Source organism: Lasioglossum baleicum, chromosome 15 (assembly GCF_051020765.1).
Source record: "Lasioglossum baleicum chromosome 15, iyLasBale1, whole genome shotgun sequence".
NCBI lineage: Eukaryota > Metazoa > Arthropoda > Insecta > Hymenoptera > Halictidae > Lasioglossum > Lasioglossum baleicum.
The window spans coordinates 1,040,835-1,068,357 of record NC_134943.1 but is presented as its reverse complement, the minus strand read 5'-3'; the positions used below and the strand labels follow the sequence as shown (position 1 = coordinate 1,068,357).

At 34.3% G+C, this 27,523-nt stretch overlaps 2 protein-coding genes and 1 long non-coding RNA gene across 4 annotated transcripts; 1 reads left to right on the top strand and 2 right to left on the bottom strand.

The window, feature by feature from the left end:
• Window positions 1–6,970: 6,970 nt before the first annotated feature.
• On the bottom strand, window positions 6,971–9,819 carry Fis1 (Mitochondrial fission 1 protein). Its single transcript, XM_076439231.1, has 4 exons — window positions 9,629–9,819; window positions 9,044–9,253; window positions 8,867–8,972; window positions 6,971–7,217 (listed from the first exon to the last, which is right to left on the bottom strand). Exons 1-4 carry the CDS (start codon window positions 9,671–9,673, stop codon window positions 7,123–7,125), a joined length of 456 nt encoding a protein of 151 aa, XP_076295346.1. The 5' UTR covers window positions 9,674–9,819; the 3' UTR covers window positions 6,971–7,122.
• Window positions 9,820–9,979: 160 nt separating this feature from the next.
• Window positions 9,980–11,701, bottom strand: LOC143216305 (dTTP/UTP pyrophosphatase). Its single transcript, XM_076439229.1, has 4 exons — window positions 11,470–11,701; window positions 10,988–11,229; window positions 10,767–10,913; window positions 9,980–10,684 (listed from the first exon to the last, which is right to left on the bottom strand). The coding sequence occupies exons 1-4, from the start codon at window positions 11,557–11,559 to the stop codon at window positions 10,546–10,548; spliced, it is 618 nt and encodes a 205-aa protein (XP_076295344.1). The 5' UTR covers window positions 11,560–11,701; the 3' UTR covers window positions 9,980–10,545.
• Window positions 11,702–19,934: 8,233 nt separating this feature from the next.
• LOC143216320 (uncharacterized) lies at window positions 19,935–23,040 on the top strand. 2 transcript variants are annotated; one of them, XR_013010550.1, is made up of 4 exons: window positions 19,935–20,417; window positions 20,672–20,838; window positions 22,450–22,706; window positions 22,772–23,040. It is a non-coding gene; the product is annotated as an uncharacterized LOC143216320 (long non-coding RNA). The 2 variants fall into 2 exon arrangements; XR_013010549.1 differs by having other exon boundaries at window positions 19,935–20,838.
• The last annotated feature ends 4,483 nt before the right edge of the window (window positions 23,041–27,523 follow it).

Sequence of the window (27,523 nt, the reverse complement as noted above, 5' to 3'; positions counted from 1 at the left end):
GCGAACACGAATTGCTTGAGGAAATCACTCCTTGTTTGACAGTCTCTTCTACGTTTGCAACTGGATGTTTGTAACAAACACTCGACAGTCTACATCTGTATACGACTCCGAAAGCATCGCGTGGTAAGCAACAATAAATACAGACCATTGCTTCGTGAGAAATGGACGTTGTTGGTCGATGAAATGAGAGTAACCGAGAAATTTCAATCAGATTGTTACGAATAACCATAAATAGCTAAGTACGGACGAAATATAGATTCTGTTAAACCATTTCGAATTATATTGCAATAAGAAAATTGTTGATACGGTTCAGAATCATTTTTATTAAATAATCCAAAATATTCCAATTTTAAAATTGTTCAAATGATGGTTATTTTTCATATAATATAAATACTCGAATATTTTTAGATATAAACTGAAGTTTGTTACTAGAAAAAAAATCAAAAAAGAAAGAAGAATACATTATCACTTCATCGATAAAATAATACATTACTTGTTGACGAAACGAATGATGTTTATTTACTGTCACACGAACACGTTTTTTAAGAAGCTTCTTACCCCTTTCAATGTTTAAATTACTGTCCAGTAAGAGAGTAATACCTTTCAGAAAAATGTCCTTCATTTTAATTTGATCATCTTGTCGCAAATTAACGACGACCATTTATCTGGAAGCAGTTAATGCGATAACCGGTCAGCGATACAATTAACATTCTAACAGGATCGAAATATTCTGACACCCTCTGTGTTCACAAGAATCGTCATTTCGCAAAACTTTAGGAATAATTTTATCGCAAAATTAACGGTAATCTATCGTTTAAGTAAACAGTGGTGTGTAGTTATTTGAAATCGAAACACCGAAGACCGAAGAGATCAAACGAAATACGAATCATCAAATATATTCAAGGTTTCAAATAATTGCACGCGTTCAAAGCACAAACGATCAACTGCGATTAATACATAGTGTATGGATCTTTGTAAATTGTACATTGCGTAAAAGAAACATTGATCTGTATCATGGGCAGAGTCGCTCGAGGAGGGGAAGAAGTGACCCCCTCTCTGCCAGCACCGAATTAGTCGCATGACATTGCGATACATGCGCCAGAGAAACAATAACGTCGTAGAAGGGGAAGGTAGAGTGGGGACACAAATCTTAATCTGACGACTCTGATCATGGGTGGCCTATTTACATAATGTTCGTTTCAATTTTGAGATCTATGATTTTATTTCTACGTATTCTGCTTATCAAAAAGGGATGTACAAAGCACAGCCAACACAAATACTGCAGTTACGACATTCTCTCGCATAGGGTTGTTAAAAATTTAAATAGTTTCTGTGTCGGACAGTTTTCGATAGGACAATACATATCTTCACTTTGCTTATATTTTATTACTATATTTAACTCTTGCAGTACTAATACAATTGTATTAACGTTTAAATTTAAAACTGTATCGAAGATATTGAGCGCACCATCAATATAAAATTATAAGAGTGAATCAATTTTGTTTTGTATAAACTTCAAACAATTGTATGAAGCTTTTTAAAATTGAAGCGACCATATCTTCTGTACAGTGTCGCGTACGTTTCGAAAACAGTGCTGCAAAATGTACAATGAATTGTACTTAACGTTTTGCGAGAGAACAGCTAATTCGACGTTTCATTTTCTTGTTAAGTGGAATACGTAATATTGAATTAATAATTGATTTAAAGGAGCAGATATTCTCCACATTTTTTACGCTCTGCACACTTCTGAATGTTCTACGCGCCAATTTTTTCGACGATAGAGAGTTCCACGCAAAATCGATCCGAAACCTCTATCTTTTTCACACAAAATGATTTTAAATGATTTTTTATCTACACAGAAATTCCGAGCGTTCTGTTCCCCGCCGCGTGTCGAACTTGTAATGTTTGTAACGAACGTTGTCTTTGAATAAACACGGAGCACACTATTTTTTATCGGCGAGCCTGAAATTCGTTTCGATATTCAGCCTTGGGCGCGGAATGTCCTGTGAAATCCGTTGCACCGTGAGCCTGTTTCATCAATCGATCATACGTCATAACTCTATCAAGGGATCGGCTGAACTTATAATCGGATCCGATGAAACGTGTTCGCGAAACGTACGTTACGTTTCTCGCCGTGTGTGTAATCGAAAAACCGTTTAGTTTTGTCCAACGGAGCCCGAACGAGATGATGCTCGGTGTCGAATCCGAGGGTGACTCGAAAACTTAGCGGTAAGACAGGTTCTAAGTATATCAGATGTTATTTTTTAAGAGACGTAAGAGTTTTCGAATGAAGAGGCGACGTTGCGAGTGGAAATAGAGAACGAAAATGCAGCCGCTGAACCGGCGAGGAGGATCACTAGACTGCGGACTTGATGCATTCATTATAAAAATGAGTAGCTATAATTTAGGTTCTCGCACAAAAACATAACACACGTTAACCCATTCCTGCCTGAAACCGTTAGTTTGTTGTTGTCATTATCAATCATGTGTATATAGGTAACAATATCTACAAATTATTGAAATACGAAGTGGTTTTTTTACTTTTCTAAACTTTCTCTCGTGGTACAACATAAAAGATTGATAGGTACATTATTTTTAATTTTTCCTTACGATGTCAATGGGATAAATTTTACAGAGCTTTAATTTATTTTCACATTGTATCTGAAACGTGTGTCATTAACTATATTTCATGTTCGTACACAGAGTCGCCGGATAAGGGGAGACAGCACGAATTGTGGGGAAAAAGTTACCCTCTCTCTGCCAGTACCGGACACATGCGCGACAAATACGAAACGCATCACGTGACCGGGCCGTGGCGGATACGTGGGGAATAGCGTCGTAGAAGGGGAAGGTAGAGTGGGGACAGAAGTCTTAATCTGGTGACTCTACGTGTACAACTGATGTATCATTTTGTCCCGTTTGAGTACTACAAAATATACATTCGCATTCATAGAATGTTGAAGTGAATATTCTGGACAATATTGAGCATATAGGCATGTCATAAACTGATAATACCATGGAAAATTTTACAGATAATAGAGAAATAAGAAAATAAGGAAGATAAAAACCTCGGTTCGACTCCTGTCCGATGTAATGTATGCAAACAATTTTTGCATAAAAATCCGCAGCCTAGCGATCAACGTCTGCATTTTCGGCGATTGAATCTGCGAATGTTCGTTGCACCGAAGGAACCTAAAATTAAAATATCCGATTGTAATTAAGTGTATCGTACGTGTACATGTTGGGGTCAACTGTCGTAGATAGGGAGAAGAAGAAGAAGAAGAAGAAAAAAAAAGAGTATTACTCTATTACGGTAGGTTCGGCGGAAGAAAATTATATATTTTACGATATGACTGTCGTACTAAGCGATTGCGAGGAAGAATTAATTAATTGCATCGTACCGTATTGCTAGTCAATCGACACACGTGGAACGAGGGGGTGGGGGGTAGGAGTAAAGTGGAGAAGAAGAAAATGCGAGGAATAGTGAGTGTGATCGAGTAAATTAATTACGTCACGAATATTAAATGATTGTACAAAATTTAATGCCGATATAGTTTGTAAGGCCTATCATTTCTCGAAGTCGACTTGTGTTTATATCGTATGTATGTATCTAGTACTATGCGCCGCGGCGCCTAAACTCGTATCTATGCACACGATTCATTCACGTTCCTTTCCCACAGGAGAGGCGGGTTAGAGTTCTCATTGGTTTCGAGATACCTTCAAAGTAGTTTTCTACAAAACCGTCGATCGAAGTGCTTTCCGTTAACGCTGGTCCTCGCTTTTGCAGTCATGGACCGTAGAACTATTTCAACGCAGGCTCGATTCTCTTTTTTCCACTTTCCACTTTCGTTTTTTCTTTTTCTTTTTTTTTACAAGGAAACCAAGTATGTCACGGCAGTTTCGTTCTTCCCTTTTTGTTAACACTTTATCGACTGCGGGGTTCAATTAAAAGTTTTCCCAGCCTAGCGTGTATCCCGGCTGTATCAATTTCTGACTTATTTTCTAATGAGAAAGGCGTTGGCTTCAGAATTTTCTTATATTCTCTCGTTGTCTAGTCTCGATCGAATTTATTCGTAGCGTTTCTGAACAAGTACAATTGCATATATTTTTAGAAAAATATTCGTGAGAGAATGAAGTGCCCCATTAAAAAACTGTTTAAATTCAATTCCATGATTAATTGCTATAATGGATTACTGGCTTGAGTGATAGCTAAAACATATTCAAGGATTGGTAAATAGAAGTTAATTTGTACATAAAATTTTAACAGTAGTATTAATAATGCAACGTTGAATTCAAGTTAAAATTAATATACGGACAAAAATTACAATTATACTGACAAATACGTATTTCGTATAACGATTTTCAACGTTACACAACATCAGACCATTGTTCGTCGTGTTATGAACGCATAACAAGTCCGTTTACAAATTATACGTGATTACCATGAACGATCAATTATGGTGCTCCAGAGATAGTAACAGAAAGACTCTGAAAAACTTGTAATGCTTCCTGAAATATTTTCGAGTAGTGATCACTGAGTGAAGATCAAAATTAAAAGAGTATATTATTTTATAAACATGTAATGACGATAGCTACACGTGTGAACTTCTGATTCGATTGAAATTGAATGAAATTAGCGTAAGCAAAAGCAACCGATAAAGTGTTAAGAAACAATTGAAATTGTACAGAATAGCGCGCGATCGCATAATCAAAATAATTGTCTAAAATGGCGAACTCTAGCTAGCCTCTATAGATATAGTAGTGGTTGACTTCGGTGTCCATTCCAGTTCTTCGATCTTCGAATTCAAAATCGTTTCCAATTTCACAAAGACTAAAAGGACTCACAGGGCTTCACGAAGCTAGCGGCGTAACAGGGGTTGAGCGAGATAACGTGTTTTAAAGAGAAAAAAAATGAAGAAGAGTAAAGACAATTGCAATTTCGGAGCGTCACTCGGCAAAGACCGGAAATATGCTCGATGACACTGTACATTCGTGTAAAGCATAACGGAGCCTTATTGAGAAAGCAATATGCATCCTTAAAAACTGCTTAAAGTATTTTCAAGCTGCTAATTCTACATGAATAATTAATTCCTATACTTAAGTAACGTCGTGGCATCTGAATCCTCGGAAGCTGCGCTCTTCTGGGATTTCGTCGACACGAACCGAGGAGCCTGTGTTCCGAGTATTAACGATACAACCCACGGATAGCATGTCCGATTTTTTCAAATGTATTCTATTGTAACGCACAATCTTCTTACTTGAACCCTCGAATGATTGATAATGTTTATCGATTCTTTCCACTGCCATGTAAACCTTTTAACCGTGCTTACCTACACAGGGGAAACAGCTTTCCTCTTTCGATGATTTCGTCAAAGGATTAAATAACATATCGGTCGAATGTTGCGGTCTATATTTAACGATCTGCCAACGAATTACTTCTTCTCGGTTAAAAGGTGAAAATAAATGTTCCGCAAATGTCTGTTTCTCCTAGCACACTGATAGACGATGGATCTTTATGCATTGTGGGGAACAGAAGAAGGTAACTGAAAATGTAATCCTTCCTCTGACCATTTTAATGAGTCAATGTACTAACTGTATAGTTTTGCCGTTCTCTTATTCATTTCTGTCAGAAGTGCATAAAATCCGCAGTAAAATGACGCCTGCGACATTGAATATTCGGTAATTGTACAAAAAGAAAATCCGAAACGAAGCTACGTCACATAAATTATGTTGGTTTCGTTCGAATAAATGTTGCGTGCGCGTATACCACACAAGGAATCGATGCTATACCGTGGGCGACAAACCAGAGTCTTCTTTGTAAATAGCCTCCCGAAGATAGCGTGTAAGAATCATTCATCGCCTATACGATTTTCTCCCACTTATTGAATCTTTACTATAAAGTATATAATAATGGCGAGCGTGGTCCCGGTTCCAGCGACTTTCTTCCCCTTAACGATTGCAATCGATCGGTAATTGACGGCCGATCGAGACTGTAAATAATAATTGTGGCGAACGGGGGAAAAAGGCCGACAGAAACACGACGCGTTCAAGAAAAAAAAAGTAGCGGCGCTCCGTATTTTGGCGTAAAACAAATAAGCAAATAATGTCGACTCGCGAAACCGAACAGGCAGGTTTCTGGCGAGTCGTCGGGCCATAACATAGGTCATTAAATATAATATGATAATATTATAGGGATATTCCAGCGTTATTTTGTACATAAACAACTTTATCAACGGATATTAAGAAGTCATCAATAAATCTATATATAAAAGGTATATATCTACGTGGTTTTCTCTGTTGCACGTTACCCTCACCACCAACCATCGCATTCTCACAAACGGATGATTCAATATGCATGAATTGACAAGAAACTTAATGCGCTGATTATAATTTGTTTACGGAAACAAGCTGATTACACGTTAACGCGTTCGCCGCCGCGTTTATTTGGAATGACTATTTCCACCGCCGTTGTATGTAATTTTCATTAACAGAAATAATAATAATATACTAAATAATTAAATCTTACTGCTAAACTGGACGGAACTATGACTCACGGGGCATTTAATTTACTGTCAGTCACCGGTGACCGAGGCACGGATTTGGCGTTGATTATCAATGATAGACGCGTTAATACATTTTCACTTTACACGTACACCCAGCACAATCTTCAATCGTCGAACACGAACGTTCCTCTGATAAATCACATTTATTTTGATAAAAATTTTTTGTATCAATACATGTGTTGATCGTACAATAGCTTCAGCTGTATATACAAATAATATAATTATGTGTACTGAGGTTGTAGTGTAAGCAAACGTTTATATGATAAATATTTATTTATATTATATATTTCTTCTTCCGACTAGGTTCCAAATAAATAAGTTTTTTTTAAACTCTCTATACACTAAACATATAAACGACACAAAACATACAACATCGGAATGTCTGTTCCATGAAGTAACGCAATATATTGCTAGGAAAAAGTTACTTTTCTTATTTAAAAACTTAATACACGCATAATTTTATAATACAGAGAATGATATAGTTCTTAAGAAAGTCTGAAACAATAGTATACATATTGGGACAAACGATGTGTGTTATATTTTTGGTTTACGTAAAAATTTATGTCATTTTTTTGGTCATTGCAATACCAAGGCCAAGAATACTTGCAACACCGATAATAACCCCTCCTGCAATGGCTATGCCGTAGAGACCCTCTGTAAAAAAAATACATATAATACTAGTAACAATGTATGACACTCAGATTTTTTTCACTTTGAATATTAAGACATTGCTATTAAATTAAGCACCATAACCAAAATGATTTCCTTTCGTCACACTATTTTTATTAAACGCAAATACTATACAAGAAGAAAGTGGAAAATATATAGTACTAAAAGAATAAAAACACCTGCTCCGATTCTAACATTTAAGCAATAAATATGGATATTAATTTACAATATAAAATACGTACACGTAATATCTCTCTATCTCGTGATATCTCTTATCACATACTAATCTAATCAACTATGTACGCACTATATGAACTTTACGATTTAATGTTAATGCAGTGGTTAGTAACAAAATTGCTATAAACAGTTATTAAAAAAATGTAAGATGCTCTATTTTGTACAAACACATACAGGTGTAAACAATTCTAAAGCTATTCGCATAGCAATCCTAAACTAATTTAAAGCCCAAATGAGCAAACAAACTGAACAATAATTATTCAATAAACTATTCTTGAGCATAAAAGCGTGAGAATATTCGAAGAAGTAACACTAGACTCGGCAATTTCAAACAAGCTATTCATCGAATAACCTGTCATGATCAGTATATGTATATTATAGTTGTATATTAAATTTATATTTATACACCAGCGATCTTTGCCAAGTACGACTGTGATGTTTACTTTATGCTTGACATTATAAATGCAAATCTTTTTAACCACTACAATTGAACTCCAAGGTTCAAATGCGCTATGCGTAGTCATAAACAATGCATCATTGTTTCCTGATGCAGTCATCATTTCCAGATATGTTCAAAAGGTGAGCAGTAATAATACTATTCAGTCGTGAATAAAGAAATTTTTTCTATGAGGACAAAGCATTTTCTTGGTTTGATCGAATGTCCTCAGTATCTCGATCAAAAAATTTAAGCAGATCATAAGTGATGCATTTCACAAAAATCAACGAAGAAGAAGAAATTTGATTTCTAACATTGTTGACATAGCAACCTACAGGAGACATGCTTTATAGATTATGTCTTTTATGTATACTTTAAAACCCCACACTTTAAGTTGCTATGATAGTTGTTGATCATATTGAGAAGGCAGAATTTAGGCTACTCCCTAACTGCCAGGTCTTTGACCATGCTTTGACCATGCATACCTTAACAATTGCGAAAACGCTGGTAGTCATATCTTTGTAATAATGCATATTATTTATTGCATTTTCAAACTGACTTTCCTGTCTTAAATTGCATTAAAGTTGAGGTACAAGAATACAGTATTTGTACTGTACCAAGATGATAAAAATATATCACAAAAGAAATATAATTTATCGTAATACTGCTAATATGTCTCTTAATTCTAGTTAATACAGATATATTGTATATTAAATGACAATGTACAAAGCGCATATTATTTTAAGACAAGAAAAAATTAATTCAGCCATTATTGTGTGTGATCATTCCGAACTAAAAGAAATATAGTAACTACTAACCCACGAAAGTACTAATACAACTAGAAATAATATAAAATAAAATGAATGCCTAGTGATGCTATGTATTGGACGCAGAAGCAGCGAAGCACTTTGCATAATATTTCTTAGTTGTCAAAGCCAATAATAAATTATAAATAGAAAACCTTTTTCCATCTTTTTCCTGATCAGCGTCTCCAGATGTTGCACTTGTTTATTTCCAGGTTCAACTTCAAGAAATGCTCTAACATATTGTAAAGCCTTTGTATATTCCTATAAATATAATAAATGATCGATTAATATTCAATTGTAAATCATATGCCAAATAAGTCAATCAATACTACTTTTATTCTAGCATTTCCAATGGCTAAATAATAAAGGCAATCTCGTCTCTCTGACTCCGAATGATTGTTGTAAAGATCTTCCATCAAAATTATTCCTTTTCGAATATCCGCTGGATATTTACTTCTGACAAGACACCATGCATACTCAAACTGTGCCTTTTGCGTCACAAATGATGAAAGTAATTGTTCATGGTATATGTGTTCAAAAGTCTGGAAAAAAATTTGTATACATATATATGTAATATACATATGTATATATAACATGACTAAATTATTGCATCACGCATCGTGAATCATAGTTCTAAAATATAGTTTATGCATCTAAATAACGTTACTTGAACGCCTTTTACAATTCTATAAAACACAAATGACAATAACAACTTTTAAAGGTTGTGGAATATTAAATTAATCCTACATAACCTCTAAAAATAGTACGCTCTGCCTGGAATTGAAAAATACGGTGAGGAAAGTTACTTAATTTTAATATCGTAATACACTCGATGTTATTATCCTAAAATATATACAGAAAACTTGAACAAGCTAATAATAGTATTCACATATTCATTTTTTATTAGATTGACTTACCTTCAAATCGTCAGAAGAAACAACTTCTTCTAAAACGTCCTCCATTTTCTCATACGAATGTACACGAATTATACGACGTAATAATTTATCCTGTTCTAAATTCTACCTTAAACGCAAAGAACTCATCACAAAACCATCAACTACGTTCCAACAACTCGGACTGTCAAAGGTAAAGAAACAATCAAGTGCTCCGATACATACTTTTCCATTGTAGATACATGGAAAGCCACTCATTGGTGAAGCAGCGCCGCGCCATAATAAGCGCGGTTTAAATGATTGTACAGCCACGTCAGTACTAAACAACTTTTTTTTTAAAAATAAAACTTAACTTTCTTTCTAATAACCCGTTGCACTCCTTTGTCGAGTGTGACTCGACGTCAGAGATAGAAAAATATATACAAAACGGGTTTTTATGTGTATTTGGTTCTTCCTTTATGTGTTAAAAACAAATATAAGTTCCACAAATATAAATTACAACAAAGTTTGAGAGCTGTATTTAATATAATTAGTAAACACAATTGTTTAAAATAAGTAGCAGTCGAGGAACTGTCCTTTCAAGTAAATTTCAAATGAAACACTTCAAATAGTAGGGAGTTGTTGGCAACAAAATTGAAAAATAATTCGGAGTGCAAAGGGTTAAACACAAAATTTTACGATTAATATATACATACAACGATTCAAAGCGAATGCTTGGAAGACAACAATTCATATATCAACTTTATTAATCAGAAAATGATAAAATGTCCGTTTTATTGTTCTTTGCATTCTACTCTTTAAAAATGTTAATTAGTTACATTTAAAAGAAATTCTAAATTTTTTGTGCATAATATGTACAATGGTTAAACTTACATAAACAGTTCTCTCTTTTTTATCAATGTTTATTTTAAAGTAAATTATTAACTTGACAATATTGGATATTAGCTATTGGAGAAAAGTGTATTCAATTGTTTTGTAATTGAATATAAGGGCATGCCCATCACAGTATAATAATCACCGTCAATTCTTTCAATAAGACATCCACCGAGACCTTGCACGCCATATCCTCCAGCTTTGTCGCTGTACATGAAAATTATTATATAGAATATGTAATCATTTCTTCCTAAATAGCGATATGAAACTATAAAGCAATACCACTCACAAAGGCTCTCCTGATTTTATATATGCATCTATTTGTACTGGAGATATATCGCCAAACTTTACTTTTGTAGATTCATAAAAGTTCAACTCTGTCTTTGGTGTTTTCAAACATACTCCTGTATAAACTACATGTTCTCTATTTGCTAGTCTAAAGTACAATGATATTTTTAGTTTTACTCGTGCAAGTACATTAATCATTTACATCTAAATTGTTTTTTTTACCTCGATAACATTTCAAATGCTTGAGGCTTATCTTTTGGTTTTCCATAAATAATATCACCCATCGTAACCATAGTATCGGCACCAATTATTAAAGAAATTGGTTTAGAATCTTCTTTTAGTCTGTTATATACTTCTAATACTTTATACTTTGCTATGTCTTGAACATATTTTCCATAATTTGTATATGTAGATCTATCTAGAGCTTCATCGTATAATGAAGGTACTATCTCTGCGTTAATACCCTGATATCAAATCAGAAACGTTTTCTTAATGACATAGTATGAAAATGTTTTATCCATCTATCTATCTATTACAAATATTCTTATTCCAAGAATTGGCTAATCATAAACTTGATATAAAATAAAAAATTACAATAGTAAGTTACATGTTAACATAATTTCCATAAAAGTATACTTTTAGTTTAACGATAGTTCTCAAAGTGATGACAGTATGTGCATACATAATATTACAAAAAGAATTACCAATTGTTTTATCAGTTCATGCCGTCTGGGAGAGCCACTAGCTAAAATTACTCTACCCATTGCTAAAGTTTGCATAGTTTGTTCCAGCATGATTGTATGTTTCAGAATTCTTAAGAATGTATGCAATCAATTGCATTAATTCTGTGTATTAGATTAATCTTTTATGCCGTTTTTGAGCGCTTCTGAAGTCACGTTTCTGTACACACTTCTGATGCAATAACTATTTAATCATTCTAGATGTCGCTAGGTACAATGGCTCACACACATATTTTATACATATATGCTATACTCAGAGGCAGAGTTGGGCAAAAATTTAATCAACGATTGACGACTAAATTTCTACTTCAATCGTTAATCACAATTAACAATTAATCTCCTCGTTTAGTCGTTAAAATTGTGGTTAACGATTAAATACTTATTAATCGTTAATTGCGATTAACGATTATTAATCGTCAATCGGATAATTGATTAATGATTAACTGCTGAAATTTCGGAATGAAATACGTAATCAGAACTGTATGAATACTGAAAAAAATGTAAACTGAGTTTGTAGGTGTATTGTCATTTGATCCATAATACAAATTCTGTTTACGTGCTTTTATGTTTTTTTTCGACGATTCCTTTTTTTAATCAACGATTGAAATCAATCGATTGAATCAATCGCCGATTTTTTGACGATTTCTTCATTTAATCAACGATTGACGATTAACTTCATCAATCGATTGAATCAATCGCCGATTTTTTGACGATTTCTTTTTTTAATCATATACATATATTAATCAATCAATCATGATTAAAATTTTAATCGATTAATCTCTGCACAGAGGTCGGCAAGTTTTGCTCGTTTCGGCCGTTTTTCGAGGGCTACATCCCCTTATTCGGCCACCCGCCTCGCTTCCCGTGACGGCCCTAATTCGCGAGCCAGCTCAGGCCCGTACCGTTGTATAAACTGCTCGTGTTGCATTAGGGCAACATCCGTATCAATGCGAACAGCGTCGTCCAGCCTTCCATTCGACATTTCGGATTTACTGGGATTTACCAAGCATTGCCCATATTAAAAACTATTTTCAAAATCTTCCGAATTTATTTTTCAAATTTATTATTTTTACCGAAATTATCATGTGCGACATAGTGGAATAGGCTTACAGGGGATACCATTGGCGAAAAAGAAACGCATTTACAATAGTTCCTCTTCGGTAATGGTAATGTGGAAACCTATTGATACGGGTGTCGCCCTAATGCGCCACACGCAGTACATACAGGGTGTCCCAAAATTCGTGAAAATCCCGAAAGGGGGTGGTTCCTGAGACCATTTCAAGCGACATTTTCCTTTGCAAAAATGTTATCCGCGGCTTTGTTTAGGAGTTATTAACGAAAAACACGGACCAATCAGAGCGCGCCCTGGCCCGGCGCGCCAAGCCGCGCCGGCAAGCGAGTGTCGCGGTACGCCGTGACATCGCATCGTGACGGCGCGGCGGCCCAGGGCGCGCTCTGATTGGTCCGTGTTTTTCGTTAATAACTCCTAAACAAAGCCGCAGTTGACTTTGGTGCAAAGGAAAATGTCTCTTAGAATGGTCTCAGGAACCACCCCCTTTCGGGATTTTCACGAATTTTGGGACACCCTGTATAGTGCGGGCCTGAGGTTGCGTAAAAAAGGGACGTAGCCCTCGAAAAACGGCCGAAACGAGCAAAACTTGTCGACCTCTATGATATATGACAAAAATACATATAAATCTACTTGTTTTTAACATTTTTATATATTTCGTATTAAATATTATTATTAGAACAATCACGTGATTTTATTTATATCGTACGAAATTAATATCAATTGGTTAATATTATTAGAAAAAGCGGAATTAATTTTCATTCATAATTTTATAATATAAACCATAAAATATCTGAGCTCATCTTTTATTTCGTAATTTATAATAAATTATTAATGTGCATCGTGCTATCAGCATAAAAATCGACATACGACCATTTTACCTAAAATGTGAAGTTAGAATATGTTACTAGACATAAAAATATATTGATAATCGTAATGCATGGTAATTGACAGGAAAACCCTTGTGGTGGGAAATCGAAATATTTATTTAAGGAAATTATAATCCAGGCCTTTTGATTGAATAATAATTAGACTAATAATAGGATAAAACATTAATTTTAATGTCGAATAATAGAAAATAATAAAAAGATAATATATTTTCTTTGGGATTACAATTTTTGACCATTTTGTACAAAAATGGGTGATGATGCGTAAAAGGTATAAATAAAGAAAGGTGACTGTACCCCGAAAGAATGAACGCGATAACATGCTTGTGGTGCTGGTTCATTATTCACTGTTGCGAAAAATGCAGTGGGGAAGGAAGGAAGCACTGGCGCACAGGACTTGCATTGCAGAAGTGTACAAATATTATTTGTACAATAAATATAGTGTTACATATGAAGCTCTGTATATTGAGCTACTTACATCTGAAGAAGCATGTTAGGGTACTGAAGGTTTCAGACATTGGCGGTTCGGATAATCGAGGTCCTATTGTACCCTGTGCCCAATTCGCGAAACGAATCCCGCCTTTCTACAGTGGACTGATGAAATTAGTGAAAAAGGGTCGCGCATAACGAGCGCTAGCTATACTGTACTGATCTCATTAAAAGCTGGGATCGCCATCAAAGGGCGAATACTTTATCGGGTGCAACCTGGCAGAAGGGGGATGGGACATGTGTTTAGCCTATCTTAAAAATATTAGAGCGAGAAGGAGAACTAGTTTCTAGGTTCAGAAGGCTCTAATACATCGTAATCGGTAAATTACGTAAATGCCGCATGCCATGAACGAACCTAAAGGTCAGTCAGTCCGAGGTCTTACATAATCGCAAGGCGAAAGGTTGACCCATCTTTACACCGCAGCCTTCTTAGCTGAACAAAGATTTCGCGGTATTTTTTGCCATGCCTCGCATTGTTTCGACAGTGCAATGCTCTTAACAGCTGAATTAATTAATTCAGAACGGACTCTCAAAGGAACTTGACACGGCGCATGAGTCTCATTTAACTCGGGACTGTAGGAGGAGGTTTCTGATAACAGCCGGAGAACACGTTCCTTGAAACCTGTTTTTACTTGAGAGATGAAAATAAAGAATTTTGAAATGAATTGTTGAACCTTAAAATCCAATCAACTTGGAAAATAAATTTAGAATGTGAAACCAAGAATACAATATACATTGTTTAATTTGCTTTACAATCCAGATTTATATGTAATTACTTTATTTTCAAAGTTCTCATGGAAATTACTTGATTACAAGGATGTGCATTTATTGTCATAGAATAAGCGTGCATAAATGCACACGTGCAAGAGAGAGTATTGATAAAAAAACGTACAGCAATGCAAAAGACCTCTTCTTATCTTTTTTTCACCCAAGTTAAATTACTGTATCTTAACTATGACATTTGTTTTAAGATGATCCACAATGTCTAAACATTTGTTACTGTTAGACAATAAGAATATACAAATATACATATATTTTGGGTATTCGAACTTGCAGTAAGATGACATTAGAATAATATTTTTGCACAATAAAAATTATTGAAACAAAAAATACAGTTTCATTTAACTTCCATGTCTTATAGTTCACTTAGAAAATTATTATTTTGCATAAAAATCCACAGAGTTGTGATGTGTTAATATTGTATATTAGAAATACTAAAAGTAATAAAACAAAATTGTAGAATAAGAAAATATATAAGACTTATATAATATGAAATGTTCAATACAATATATTTATATATATATATATATTATATTTATATTTATTATATTTATTATATGTACATACATATATTTTACAGTATTTCTAAATGTTCACGTGAAACGTTGCGAATAAAATAATTGCAACTCGTCTGTAGATGCGGCATGCTAACAATCATTGATCAATCGCTCGAGCTATTTCATTGAAGATTTCGTCAAGTTCAAAGCAACAGGAGGTTGCGGAAACATAATTGTTGCAGCTGAAGATGCAAATAACATGGGATTCTCGAAGATTCCGTGGAAACAAGGCGGGTTATCTGAAGATCTACATAATCAGAGTCTATGACGAGCAGGATATTAAAAACCAGTTATTAAAGGGTATTCATAGACAGCCTGCCAAGATAAACGCAGATGATGTATGCTATTGTTATTTCATACCTTCGCCTTTTTTACAGAATCGCTAATTCACAGAAACAGAGATTAGTGAGATCATGAAAGCATTCTTCGAAAGAGCAGGAAGTTCGCTCTAAGGTTAACGTAAACCGCGATACGCGTGTGTACTATGAATTAACTTTCGCAATTTTAATACATGAAAGTTTGTACACAAAACTTTCGAGGAAAAACATTTTTACAAAGTATTCCTTTCCTTGTATTTTCTCAATATCTCTATTTTATTTTTTCTAATACTTTTTCTAAGAATCACAGAAATGCAAGGAATTATTATCGAAATTATATAATTTGAGAAATATATAATTATTCGAGCAAGAATTATTCACTCTTGAAAAATCTAGATTGTTGATTACATGTCTAAATAAAATTTTATATCTAGCCACTAAATACTAAGTATAGCAAATCTTAATATGATGATGCAACTAATTAATTAAATTCTAAGTTAATATCTGCAAGGTTTGTTCATGTTTATAAAATCATCGAAAATCAAAAAACACGATATAGTATGTGGAATAATTAAATTAGATAATTTGAAAAAAATTGTTGCATAGCATGATTAATCAAATATTTCATTGTTACTTTACTCAATGATTTATTCCATCTGATGTAATGATTTCGCTCGTTGTAAATCAAGTCTAACGAATGTGTTTATTCGCATATGGAAATTAGTTTTAACACCTAGACATTTAAACGGTGAAATTGGCGATCTTAGCTAATGTACACAAGTGAAATTGCTGTTATAAGAAGCAACTTCTATTTCCACGTGTGTGATGAAACGTTGCGTGTGGGTATCGTAAAAATTCCAGTGATCCGAGTGACCAAACGTGTTGAGTAATTACAAGGATATTGCATTGCGCATCTGCATCAGACATTACATAATAATATTATGTATCGAGTGTCAAACGTTGTTAATCACGATACAAATTTAATGCGCAGTCGATGATGGTCGGACATTGGGCTCTTCGCAGAAAAAACGCGTGGGAGGATTTCCACATATCGTTGTTAGTTTTATCGCCACTTTTATTTCTCTGTTCCAATTTTTTTGGTGATCATCGATCTTGCGAGAAATCTGAGAAATTTTCTGGCGAGTATTAGTATCCTTTTTTTAATTTTTTTTTTCGCTTTTCGTGATTAGAATTGCTAAGATATTCTATTTTCAAAATGTTGAAATTTCCTATCCTGGTTGACAGATGGTAAAAGGTCTTTAAAATAGTTAATTAATGTCTCTAATATTAACATATATGATAATTAATATATGTATATGACTATCTTTTTACATACTCCAGCTTACATTAGCATAGAAACTATAATGTACAATTCTTATTTGCACTCCTATTTTTAATTAATTTATTAGCAATTATACGTGTAATTTATTGCGGCAGTTTTATTATTTTTTGTTTAATAACTTACTTTTTAAAAGAAGTATATAGTGATTATATCAAATAAATACTTATATTTACTAATTACTAATAACAAATTTTTACGTATACATAGAACATTTTTCAAAAAATTAAGATGACTATTAATTTTTGGGAATGAGGTGGATAATTAAATTTTATAAATGGGGGGGGGGGGAATGCTAGTTTTGCTTGTTTGTCATATGAAAGATCGGGAATGAGAGAAATAATTAAAATATTTATAAAAGCCGGGCACGAGCTGGCATATCGCGTCGTCGATTTTACAAGATCCAAAGACCAATACCGCGAGCAATGTTAACTCACACACATAATAATGGGAGCCATTTAGAACAACGTATGTAGTCACATCAATAAAACACGCTAATACATGCTAAATTACCTTGATTCTCCTATTCCTGATCTTACGTAACGCTAAAGGACATCATTTATCACATGTTTGGATTCGTTTTAACAGCCGCTTTCTATGCCAAACCTCATGTCAAACTTCTTCCTGTCAAAATTCTTAATGAAAGATATTGTAACCATAAAAAATGATTATACATATACTACTGTATTGGTTATAGGACACACCATACAACTTATAACTTACTTCGTCCTGTGCCATTTTTTCCTCATTCCTCATTCCTCATTTTTTCCTTCCTTCATAAATAATACGAACACCCTGTATATACTAATCCTAGAGTAAACTATTATTGGTTACGGGTTATTACAAAAAAAATATTTTATTTCTCGGAATTTAGTGCCTTTAAAATTTATTGACAACAAACATGAATATGTGCAATTCTAGAGTGAGCCAATTAATTTTGATGCTACAAATGATTAAAATAAAAATCTTTTACTTCTTGAAATTTCGTTTTTTATTCACTAGCCACAAAGATGGGTACATGCAATTCTAGATTAAACTATTATACTTTACTTCATGTTATAGTGGAGAACAAAAGGAAGTAAACACAGTGTTCGCGTTGATAAAGTGCTATTCTAATTGAATGGAGAAGAAGATTTTATTGACGTGTACATAAATTACTACCGCTTCTTAGTGTCACTGCATCAGCTCAAGTGTCAACGTTAAATATCTTCATTCTGTAACTTACTCTTAGTGAACGTTCTAAAAATAAGTTAACACTCATAATTTATTAAGTTTTGTCATAGAGAATACGTTGATTTTTTGTTTAGAGATGGATATTTGCAATTCTCGATTTAGCTGTTTTATGACATGCTAGAGATTATTGAAACTAAAAATGTTTTACGAAGAGCCTTTTGCGGGCTTTCTGCGTTTAAAACTTAAGAAAAAATAAATTATACCAAAACTGTTGGTACTTGAGTCAATTTGAGTCAATTCGGTAGGACCCGAAACAGTGTTAGCTCGGGGCCCCAAAATTAAAGATCCGACGCTGATAAATTCGGTCGCTCATTCGCGCGCTCATTAGTTTCGTTGATCGCTGCAAACAAGAAGGTGGGAGTGTGGTTATTTTGCAATAATCGGGCTGCTCGCAGAAATTTGCAATGATTTAGTTCGATGCCGAAGTCATGAAAATTCCCCTGGCGGCGTCCTTTAAGGCGTCACAATGTAAAACCAGGTAAAATCGTGGCCGCCACGCCAAGCCGAGGTGGCGCGGCGGCGGCGGTAATGGCCAGGCCGTCGTTATTAAATGTGATTACACAACTTGAAAAGCGGCTTCAAAGGACGCGCGCGCGCGCATTATGACACTATGGCACATAGCCGTTTCCATGGGGCGCTACGTCATGCCTCCGTGTGTCCGTATTTAGAATTGCAGTTGCAACTTGCAGCTAATACGCCCGCGATCAGGGGCGTATTCGAACGGAACTCAATCCCGGAACACCGAGACCCTCTCTCTCTCTCTCTCTCTCTCTCTCCTTTTATCTGATACAACATTCTTAGACGACAGGAGACCTCAGCCGCCGATCTCTTGGCGACCTTTTAGATTTCCTGCTTATCTGGTTTTTAATGAAACTAGCGCGATATCCCTTTACATCCCTTGTCTACTTTACACGGAGATCCTACTTAAATGCGACGTATCAATTTTCAGAAATAATTTTTCATTTAACTGTACATTGAATACATGTATATTCTTCTAACCGTACCGAGCACTAAACTTGTCTACAAGATTGAATTTACTTAGAGATTCCGCAATTTTTATTACAATATGTGATGGGGTAAAGAAATTTATTCCATAATTTTCAAAAAATATTTACATCAGTTACAAAAAATATAATTTAATAATATTGATGGTAGAACTAATAATAATAATAATGATGATAGAACTAATAATAATAATAATTGGATATGTATATGCAATTCTCGATTCAGCTGTTTTATGATATGCTAGAGATTATCGAAAATAATATTAATAATAGAACTAACAATAATAATGATAGAACTAATAATAATAGTAACTGTAATAACACTTTTAGCTTTTTTGTATCTGATTTATAATCTATACATATGCTATACTATACATATGTATATTATGTTATATTATAATATATATTATGCTATATTATACGGAATTTTATATGCCACACACAGTATACGTATATTACGTTATATTGTATGTATGGTATTTCATACGCTACACTATACAGGGTCATCCGTTTTTAAACGGCCAAATGTTAACCAGCTGTAGAGGACCCCAAATGGAACAACTTTTACCCCTATCACTTTTTTTGTTTCGGCCTTGATTTCCAGATAATTGCAAAAAACCATCATTTTTTGAGTTTACATAAAATTAAATATCTCAAGACTCCAATGATGAATCTTGATGGTTTTTCCTTTGTTTAGTTCAAAATAAGTAGGGGCATCTTTTTTATTCAATAAACTTTTTTGTATGACCTTCGGATCATGGTTTTTTTGGCGTGGGACACACCGCCACTTTCCAACTTATTTCTTTCAGGCTCCACGGTGTGCCCCACGCCAAAAAAATCATGATCCGAAGGTCATACAAAAAAGTTTATTCAATAAAAAAGATGCCCCTACTTATTTTGAACGAAACAAAGGAAAAACCATCAAGATTCATCATTGGAGTCTTGAGATATTTAATTTTATGTAAACTCAAAAAATGATGGTTTTTTGCAATTATCTGGAAATCAAGGCCGAAACAAAAAAAGTGATAGGGGTAAAAGTTGTTCCATTTGGGGTCCTCTACAGCTGGTTAACATTTAGCCGTTTAAAAACGGATGACTCTGTATATTACGTTATATTATACAAATATAGTAATATCGGCTAAATTGATTTCTATAAACTTTATTCTTCATATGACGATAGTAATAGCACTAATAATAATCCTGATATGTTACAGGGAACAGAGGATGTCGGCTTGAGGTAATAGGTCGATCAAATAAATGTCATGAATAATTCACATCGACCGTTTTTGTCCGTGATTTATTACACCAATAGAATTTTACCGATCCCTGTTTGGTATTCGCGAGCCCATAAAATTTTCGCCGATATCGTTTCACGGTTCCTTGAACACGCGGGTCGAGTGTTTTTTCATCATCCTCTCGTTCATGTCCGCCATGATCTATACAAGGTATCTATTCGCGTGCAACTTACGTGATCGTCTCATCTTCCCTCAGCTGACTATAACAGAATTGCATGATTCGTCCCTACTTGCCACACTGTGTTCTGGCAAGCGATACCGCCGCCGAAGCGATGCTTCTTTCATCTATTGGAATGCAAATTGCACTGTTAACAAGCGGAGAAAGATGCAACAGTGAAAGACACGAGATGTTTATACGATTAAGTAAGACAACAATTTTTCCAATTAAACAGTCTCATGCTCATGTGATCATTTTCGTCTTTCCATGATGACGCTGATATTATATTGGTTACACGCTGTCATGATTATTAGAAATTGTCATTACTAGATTGTGGATTTTTATGCATCTATGGAATTCGCAAAATAAGTCAGCCAATAATTTTTACAATTAAACAGTCTCGTACTCATATGATCATATGACGCGAATTGCAACAGAACGTGTTTTTAGCAAAAGTATTAACATTTTTGCTGGTAGTAACTTTCTGTTTGTCGAAAGAAATTTTTTCCTTATTCTTATTATTATAAAGTAAGTCTAGTCATCAGTCTAATCAGTAAAAATGAATTGTCGTACACAATGAGTTGACGTAACTTCATTTAAATAATATCGTCTAACGTACCGTGTGGTCCTCGTCTTATTTTGTAACTTAATCATTCTGCAATTTCGTTGAGAAAATTTTCTCGTCCACTTTGACACTGTTAATGAAGCTTCTGCCCTGTCCACGAATTCCTCTGTTACCGAGATCTTTCTACCTCACATTTTTCATTGTATTTTACGAGAAAGTATATAAAAGCACTTCGTTGAAAAAACCAAGGGAACTCTTGTGTAAAAGCGAAAATGAATCTGCTAAGGTTTGAGTGCAGAAATCGAACTTTTCATACTAAAAGCAAATTTCACGAAGTTCCAGAAGAGTGATGATGCTGAGAGGAGTAGAATGTAAACAAAAATCAGGGTGATAATTAAAGCTCAGTATGTCAAGGATTGAGCACACACCATTTACTTACAGAGCACACGGAATTTAATACGTCCAATTTTGAAATATTATTAAGGCCAACACGTACTTCTTTTGACTTAAGCTATGTTCACACTAAAATAACATCGACAGACTTCTTGTCATCTTTTGTTGTCTTCTTCTCTATTCGGTAAAAGCAGCGAGTTTGTCAAGGTACACGCAACATCGACTAAAAGTTGCTCGTTGTTCAGTGTGGACATAGCTTTACATTTTTAACCCAAGGTAAGGTATAATCAAATGATCCTCCAAATGCTTCAATTAATATACAGGGTGTCCCAAAAATGTTGTATTTCCTTGAAAACGATTCCTAAGGTCATTTGAAATAACTTTTTCCTTTACGAAAATGTTCTCCACGACTTCATTAAGAAGTTATTAACGAAACCGCTGAGAAAATTATCACAAAGGAAAAAATTACTTCAAATGAGCTCAGGAATCGGTTCTTCTGAGGACGTACAACATTTTTGGGACAGCCTTATTCACAAATATAACTGTTACATTTCGCTTATCTTCTTTAGGGGCTAAAGTATTTTTGTTGCTAAATAAGAAGTGTTACATTAATGTGAAAGTCGCATTAATTTTATGGCTTTTATACAAAATAATGTCCTGCATCTACTGCAAGAAATAGGAACGACTCAAGGAATTATTTCTTTGTTTAATAATTTTAGTAGATCGAAAGATATTCATGTTTTCAATTATTTCAAAATGCTCAAAATCCACAGTCTAATGATGCTATTTTTGTTAGTTCTTGTTTTCGCCAAGAACATGATGAAGTTTTCTAATTTGTCTTCTGTTTTCAATGAACAAGACAAGAGCTCCCGAAAGAAGCATGACGAAGCGTAAAAGGGGGATCCGGTGGCAACGCCTCTGAAAGGTAACTTACGCGAAGATCATTCGCGAGATCATTCGCGGGCCCCACGAGCAGCTACGCGACACACCTTCTGTCGCAAGAACGAAAATTTTTCTGACCTTTACGTTGTCATTAAAAAGCAAGAAGAGGCACTGCCGACGCGAAACGGAATTGCAGTTCGAGCAGTTTCAAAGTGGCGATCGATCGCCGTCGAGGTATGAAAACTCTGACATTTCAATCTTGAATGAGATACACTCTTTGTTCCCATTTACTGTTTCAGGGATTAAAGGGAATAACGGCAGGATCGTTCACGAGTTGTGGTACAATAACTCGTAAATTCGTTCGCAAGGAGTTACCATATCTATTTACCCAAAGTCCAAAGTAAATCAGTGCGTTCAAATGTAATTTTGATTGAAAATTATGAATCGATAAAAACATGTTTGTATATGTGAGCCCTTATTTATAATGAAGAATGAAATTTATTGTAATGAAGAATGAAATTTATTGTAATGAAGAATGAAATAAAATTTCTATAAAACACATCGATGTCGAAACACTAAAACTATTACAATTATTTATTTCATTTAATGACTATTGAAGACTCGATGTGTGCTGTTAATCCCTTGCCTTACGATATCGTGTCTCAACAGATTCCGATAAAAATGTATGTTAATAATTTGCCTTTAAACCAAAATAAAATTTTATTTTGCTTTTGTTAATATACAGCTATTGGAGAACATATAGGCACACAATTAATATCAATATTCTCCTTTCTTAGGAAATTACGATGTACAAAAAAAAGTTCTAATCACTGAAACCGTAATATAAATCGTAGGGGGAGGGCTTAAAACAGTCAAACAAATATTGATTATTAATAATAAAAAACTCATTAATAAAATTGCAAAATTCGGAGTGAATTTACGTAGCGCAAAGATGACGAAATTATTTTTTATTCGTTTGAAATCATTCGTGGACAAACATTTCTGAAGAAAGCATCTTTATTGCTTGATAATATCCTCATATAGCCCCCATATTGTGCAAACTCCAGTGGAACTCTATGTACGAAAAGGTAATTAATTTGAGGAGCAATATCATGTGGAATATATGATCACGTACAGAATGTTCTTAGTTTAGAATGACAAACAAATTATGTTATAAATCGTTATAGAGAAGTGTACGAGACTCAAACGAGTTTATGCAATTCTATTAATCTTCTGTTAGTTCTCTTGCACATATATTCTGACACTAATATGTAAAGAAAATGCAAACGCTCAAGATTTTGAAAATGAAACACATACCCCCCCCCCCGAAAATTAATTAAGCGCACAGATACACACTTTCAAAATTAAATAAAACTCTTAAAAGGTTGAATTGAGAATTTTTGTGTGGATAGGTGTTTAATTGATTAAAACTATAATCATTTCAGGATACCAAAGATAATACGTACCAAATTGTAAGAATTAGAGTTCAGCGAGGAAGAATGCGTTTCCTGTCGCAACTTCGGTGAACTTGTTACATTTATTAGGCGCGCTTTCCTCGATTCGTGGAAGGGCAAATTCTTGTCTGAAGGATCGTGCATACTTCACAATGTTCGGAGAGGAGCCGCGCCATGTGAATGATACGCCGTAAATGTCGCTATATAGTCGTGGTGTCCCACGAGAAAGGCTGGATGCATTCGACACAAAGATTAATAACGAATCAGAGCCTCAAACCGGCACTAGATATAATACCACGAACGGGTTTCATCGAAAACTTTGGCCCGATCATTTCCTCTGATACCGGCGCCGATGAATCGGTTAATGTACTTTAATGGATGTTCTCGTTTCGACGTTGCACAATTGGGATTTGTTCGTTCGTTAAAATCGTAAAATCTTAATGCTAGTTATCAATGTGTAATACATCGGCAAGACACGGATTTATCGTCAGTGAAAGTTACGATGATTAATACTGTCTCTATCCTTTAATGAATTCAATGAAATATTCGCGTGCTGTCTTCTATTGAAATTCTTAATATCTCGCGGAGACTTCGGCGTGTTGACATATTCACATATACATATGCAATTTTCAATTATCTGCCCACCATGAAACACGGAATTTGTCATAATTCAAGACGTCGCTGAAAATTTTTGTAAACTTCGTTAACTTAGTTAGGTGGCAGGTGAGTCTACCTATGTTCACGTCACATTAAAAATACATTATTTAATGTAATCTACCCTCCGACTTGACGTTAAACAATGTAAAGACAGACAACTTTAGATTAACTTCGCAGATGAATTTTCAGATATTGTTAGCGCATTGTAATATACTTTCAAATGACGTGTTTAGTATCCTCGTCCGACCATGCTAATTAATCGCGAGAGAGACGTGTGTACGAGATAGACACGTAACATGCCGAGATAAGGTGTGCTAAAGTAGTTACACGTAAAATGTGCATTTGTCGCGAGAATCGGTTTTCTAACTACTGAGGGATAGTGATTCATGATGCAAACTCGTTCACGGCTATCAACCGCGTGACAGGGAACCAGGTTAATTCCATATTAATTGATTTCTTCACTACGAAAATATTGCTTAATAAATTCCCTTTTGACGTTCATTGAATCACAGAATTGAGTCAGCTTATCCCCATGGGAACCAGACAGAAAATAATCAATTCTTTTATATATTTCTGCTGGATATAATTCTGAGAGCTGCTTAACACGTGGAATGCCATAGTGTTTGTAAAAGTCAAGATTTGATTATTTGATAAATTGTAATAATAATTGATCTTTAAGTTCGGTGAAAGAAATTATTTCACCCATGACTGACGCGGCAGTCGAAGCGTATTCTGAACATTTAATTACACTTTGAAATATAATTTACCATTTAAAGGATTTTCTGCGTTTAGACTTGCATAAATTAATGCTATTTTTCAAATTATTTCATTCCAGATCGAGAAATATTGAATGCTACCGGCGACGCAGCAATTCTACGTAAAATGCATTGTCAAAACGAACGATATATATATTTCAATATTAATAATGCAACTAATTCTATACTATTGTAATTATAAGAACTCGGTTTAACCCGATCCAACGTGAAATTAACACAAGCGATTGTATCAAATATTCATCGCACATATATCTCGACCTATCAGTTCCATTTATTATACACACATTCGTGCTCATTCCAATAATTAAGTCGCGAATCGATGGTGGAAGCATTAATTTTCATTACAACGGAACAATACATATAGCTTTCTCTTGTCGCGTGGTCCGCGCCGATGCAAATGCGTCCCGCCGCGTTACCAATAGAAATGGAGGCCGACAAAAATCTGTTAGCTCGTTCGCAGAAAGATTCGTCTTACAATCGACTCTTGTCGTTTTTACAACTGCAAGGATGAATAATAACGCTCTCGCACCGATCACGTAACAAGAAACCAAAGAAGCATCTTGGAGATTACATATGTTATTCAAGGCTGCAATCGACAAACAAAAATATCACTGCATAGAAGTCGCAAATTTATAAACCTTTAATACCCAAACGACTTCCTACTGGAATTATAATAATTGTAGACTCCGAGTCTTCTCGCTAATTTTTATAGAAAAAAACGTACGGATATGTGAACCGGATTAAAATATTTGATTTAGGACGACTTTCAACGAAAAGTTTTTAGTGTACATATTTTGCTTACAATATAATGCATGTAGTATCGTGACATAACAGACGAAGCACAGTTTCAGAAGGGTAGAATAGATTCCATAAAATTATTAAACGATATGGAATACAATTTTAGATATACCTAAAAGTGGTGGAGAAAATATTATTCCAAAATGGAATACAAAATGGAATTTGAAAAGAATCCTTGATGTAAAACAAGATTATTAATTATATAGTCGTAATAATAATAAGATAAATTTAGTTTAAGCAGTGAACGTTATTAATGATCTATACTATAAAATTAATTCTCATACTATAATTTAATGCTATTTTAAAATATTATTAAATTCTCTATAAAATTTTTATGAGCAATATTATTCCTCTATAATAATATTGAATCATATAAAATTTCATAATAATTTTATAGTTAATATAGAAAGTTGTAATCGTATTCAATCATAAACAAAGTTATTATTATATAATTGCATACTTTCGCGTACATATTTATATCTCACATATTTGTTACGTATTACGTTGTTACATCTTTTCATATTTCACATATGTGATATACACAATTCAACATATTTTAAGAGCATAAATATTCATCACATATTGTTCACTTATTTATTATAAAAATGACTTACTATACCAAGTACAACAGCCACATCTTAGCATGAACTGTAATTAGACAACTTCAACTCTAACACTGATCAAATTTCTAATCAATTTAGATGAACCCAGTACGAGCATGATAACCTTTTAAATACTTGCAGAGAGAGAGTGCACTTTCATGGCAATTCATTTAGACAAACGTACATTGGACTTAAAAAATGTTTAAACATTATATTTCCTTATGATTTTGTAAAAATCACGAATTCGTAAAAACAAATGCAACCGTAAGCCTGGACTCAATTTAACTCCAGCAGTCCCTACCCTCGAGTCATCACACGGAGTTTCCTTTTTTACGTATTTCTCCTAAAAAAAATTGTTTCTTTAAAAAAGTTTTGTAATATTTAAGCGTCTGATATTTTATGAACATTTTACAATGTGTTTAGATGTATATTTATTTGTTATTCTTTAGAGATAAGAGGAGCGTTGGAGTCCGCGTCGCGCCATTGCTGCTGTATTGACGCCGCGATGCGTAGTCTGGTTTCCCTATACATAGCAGCAGGGACCTCTTAATAGTAAATTTAACTGTACAAACGACAATAAATAATTTTTTGAGAAATCTTCACCCAAGAAAAATAGTTGTAATTTACAGTTTTCCACCCTGCAAATTCAAACGTTTCCACAAACTCTCGACAATTTTTCTCGCCGATGAAACTGCCATTGACTTGAAGATTGTTGCCCCCTCTTTACAACGATTATTTAAAAATTGTTCGGTCGTGTGAAACCC

Coding starts and splice junctions, on each gene's coding strand:
- Fis1 (XM_076439231.1), bottom strand. CDS start 9,673: ATGGAGGACGTTTTAGAAGAAGTTGTTTCTTCTGACGATTTGAAG. Junction 8,973..9,043: donor TTGGAAATGCTAGAATAAAA/GTAGTATTGATT, acceptor TTATATTTATAG/GAATATACAAAGGCTTTACA. Junction 7,218..8,866: donor CAGGAAAAAGATGGAAAAAG/GTTTTCTATTTA, acceptor TTTTTTTTACAG/AGGGTCTCTACGGCATAGCC.
- LOC143216305 (XM_076439229.1), bottom strand. CDS start 11,559: ATGCTGGAACAAACTATGCAAACTTTAGCAATGGGTAGAGTAATTTTA. Junction 10,914..10,987: donor GCATTTGAAATGTTATCGAG/GTAAAAAAAACA, acceptor ATTGTACTTTAG/ACTAGCAAATAGAGAACATG. Junction 10,685..10,766: donor ATAAAATCAGGAGAGCCTTT/GTGAGTGGTATT, acceptor TTTCATGTACAG/CGACAAAGCTGGAGGATATG.